The sequence below is a fragment of the Anarrhichthys ocellatus genome, unplaced genomic scaffold (assembly GCF_004355925.1).
Source record: "Anarrhichthys ocellatus isolate YVR2014 unplaced genomic scaffold, GSC_Weel_1.0 scaffold8367, whole genome shotgun sequence".
Classification (NCBI taxonomy): Eukaryota; Metazoa; Chordata; class Actinopteri; order Perciformes; family Anarhichadidae; genus Anarrhichthys; species Anarrhichthys ocellatus.
This window is the reverse complement of record NW_022288341.1, coordinates 1-1,784: the sequence shown is the minus strand read 5'-3', so window position 1 is coordinate 1,784 and position 1,784 is coordinate 1. Positions and strand designations below refer to the sequence as shown.

The following is a 1,784-nucleotide window of genomic DNA, read 5'->3' as shown; positions in this document are numbered from 1 at the left end:
GAACTTGATATTCACAGTGACCAACCTGTTTTCAGCTGGTACCGATACCACAGCGACTACACTGAGATGGGGTTTGCTGCTTATGGCTAAATATCCTCATATACAAGGTAAAGAGAGGGTTGAGGCTCATTGGTGTGCATTTGTTATTCACCTGTAGATGCCCTTAAATAGCCTACTTGACAACGACAAGGTCAAAAGAATAGGCCCATAGAAGAAACCTTTTAGAGGAACCTTTTAAAAATGTTTATACAGATTGTGTTTTATAGTGATTTGATTTTCAGGAATTATAAGTCATTTTGAACATGTTGGAATGCTGATGTTAGCACTGAGCTCAGAGTAGGCTACAGCTTCACAGAGGTTGCATGGCTGTGGACTAGTCTTGTTGAAATGAATGCAGACAAAGAATATTAATTTATTAATATGCGAGTCCAGACCAGGTCCAGGAGGAGCTGAGCAGGGTAGTAGGAAGCCGTCAGATCCAGGTCGATGACCGGAAGAGCCTGCCGTACACCGATGCTGTCATCCATGAGACACAGAGACTGGCCAGCATTGTCCCCATGGCCGTTCCTCACAAAACCAGCCGAGACGTCATCTTCCAAGGCTTTTTCATCAAAGAGGTCGGTTGCCCACATAACTATTATTATTTATATAGAACCTTTAAAAACAGTTTACAAAGTGATTTGATATAAAGCAATATAACAGAAAGTCCAACAAAAGCAAGACAAACTAAGGTCAAATTTAAACACTGATAAAACAGTACAATAGATGAAACAACAAAAACAATCGACAGATTGCAAACAAACAATAATGCTAATAATAATGATAATTAAATGTTCAACTTCTGAAAAGGTGAAAAAGTGCCTTCATTCTGAGACTTTATACACCTCTCTTCTTTTGCCAACAGGGGACTACTGTGTTTCCTCTTCTTACTTCTGTCCTTCATGATGAGAGCGAATGGGAGAGCCCAAACTCTTTCAACCCTTCCCACTTCCTGGATAAGGAGGGTCAATTTATCAGGAGGGATGCTTTCATGCCCTTTTCTGCAGGTACAAAAACTTTGTCAGGGTTTTGTATTTTAGGGATTACAGAGAATTTTCACACAGTGTGATCTAGTTTAACTCTTTGCAAATCTCTTTGTTCTTGCAGGTCGCAGGGCGTGTCCTGGAGAAAGTCTGGCTAAGATGGAGCTCTTCCTCTTCTTCACCTCCCTCCTCCAGCGCTTTTGTTTCACTCCTCCACCTGGAGTCCCAGAGGAAGAACTGGATCTGACTCCGGCTGTGGGCTTCACCCTCAACCCTTCACCTCATGAGCTGTGTGCCGTCAGTCGCCAATGAGGAAGAGAGCTGTAGCATGGCATTATACTGTAACTGTACGTGCCCATGACATGAATACTGTTTAAGTCACCCTCACAGGTAGCAGAACATACTGAGCAGCCAGAAAAGTACATCTATTTGTGTAAACAGTGGCATATATTGGCTAACGAGCTATCTCACTCTAAATAAGTGCATATACGTCCGAATTCCTACAGATTGTTAAAACTGTATACAAATTACAAAAAAACACAGGCTAGACACGGCTTCATTAGCCTATATATTCCTGCTTCCAGGTCACTGTTGATTATTTTGACAAAACAATGTACTTGGTTTTGTAGAATTTGTCATGGGTTTACTTTCTTATATTGCATAAATCACATATCATGTATTAGCCCACTGTAAATAAATCAAGGCTTGCCTCTTCCTATGGCCGATAGCCTACCCCATGTAGCCTGCATCTAAAAATTACAA

At 41.3% G+C, this 1,784-nt stretch overlaps 1 protein-coding gene across 1 annotated transcript; it reads left to right on the top strand.

Moving 5' to 3' along the window:
- Window positions 1-6: 6 nt before the first annotated feature.
- Window positions 7-1,760, top strand: LOC116380688 (cytochrome P450 2K1-like). Its single transcript, XM_031842584.1, has 4 exons — window positions 7-107; window positions 433-617; window positions 905-1,046; window positions 1,147-1,760. Exons 1-4 carry the CDS (start codon window positions 83-85, stop codon window positions 1,332-1,334), a joined length of 540 nt encoding a protein of 179 aa, XP_031698444.1. The 5' UTR covers window positions 7-82; the 3' UTR covers window positions 1,335-1,760.
- Window positions 1,761-1,784: the final 24 nt, after the last annotated feature.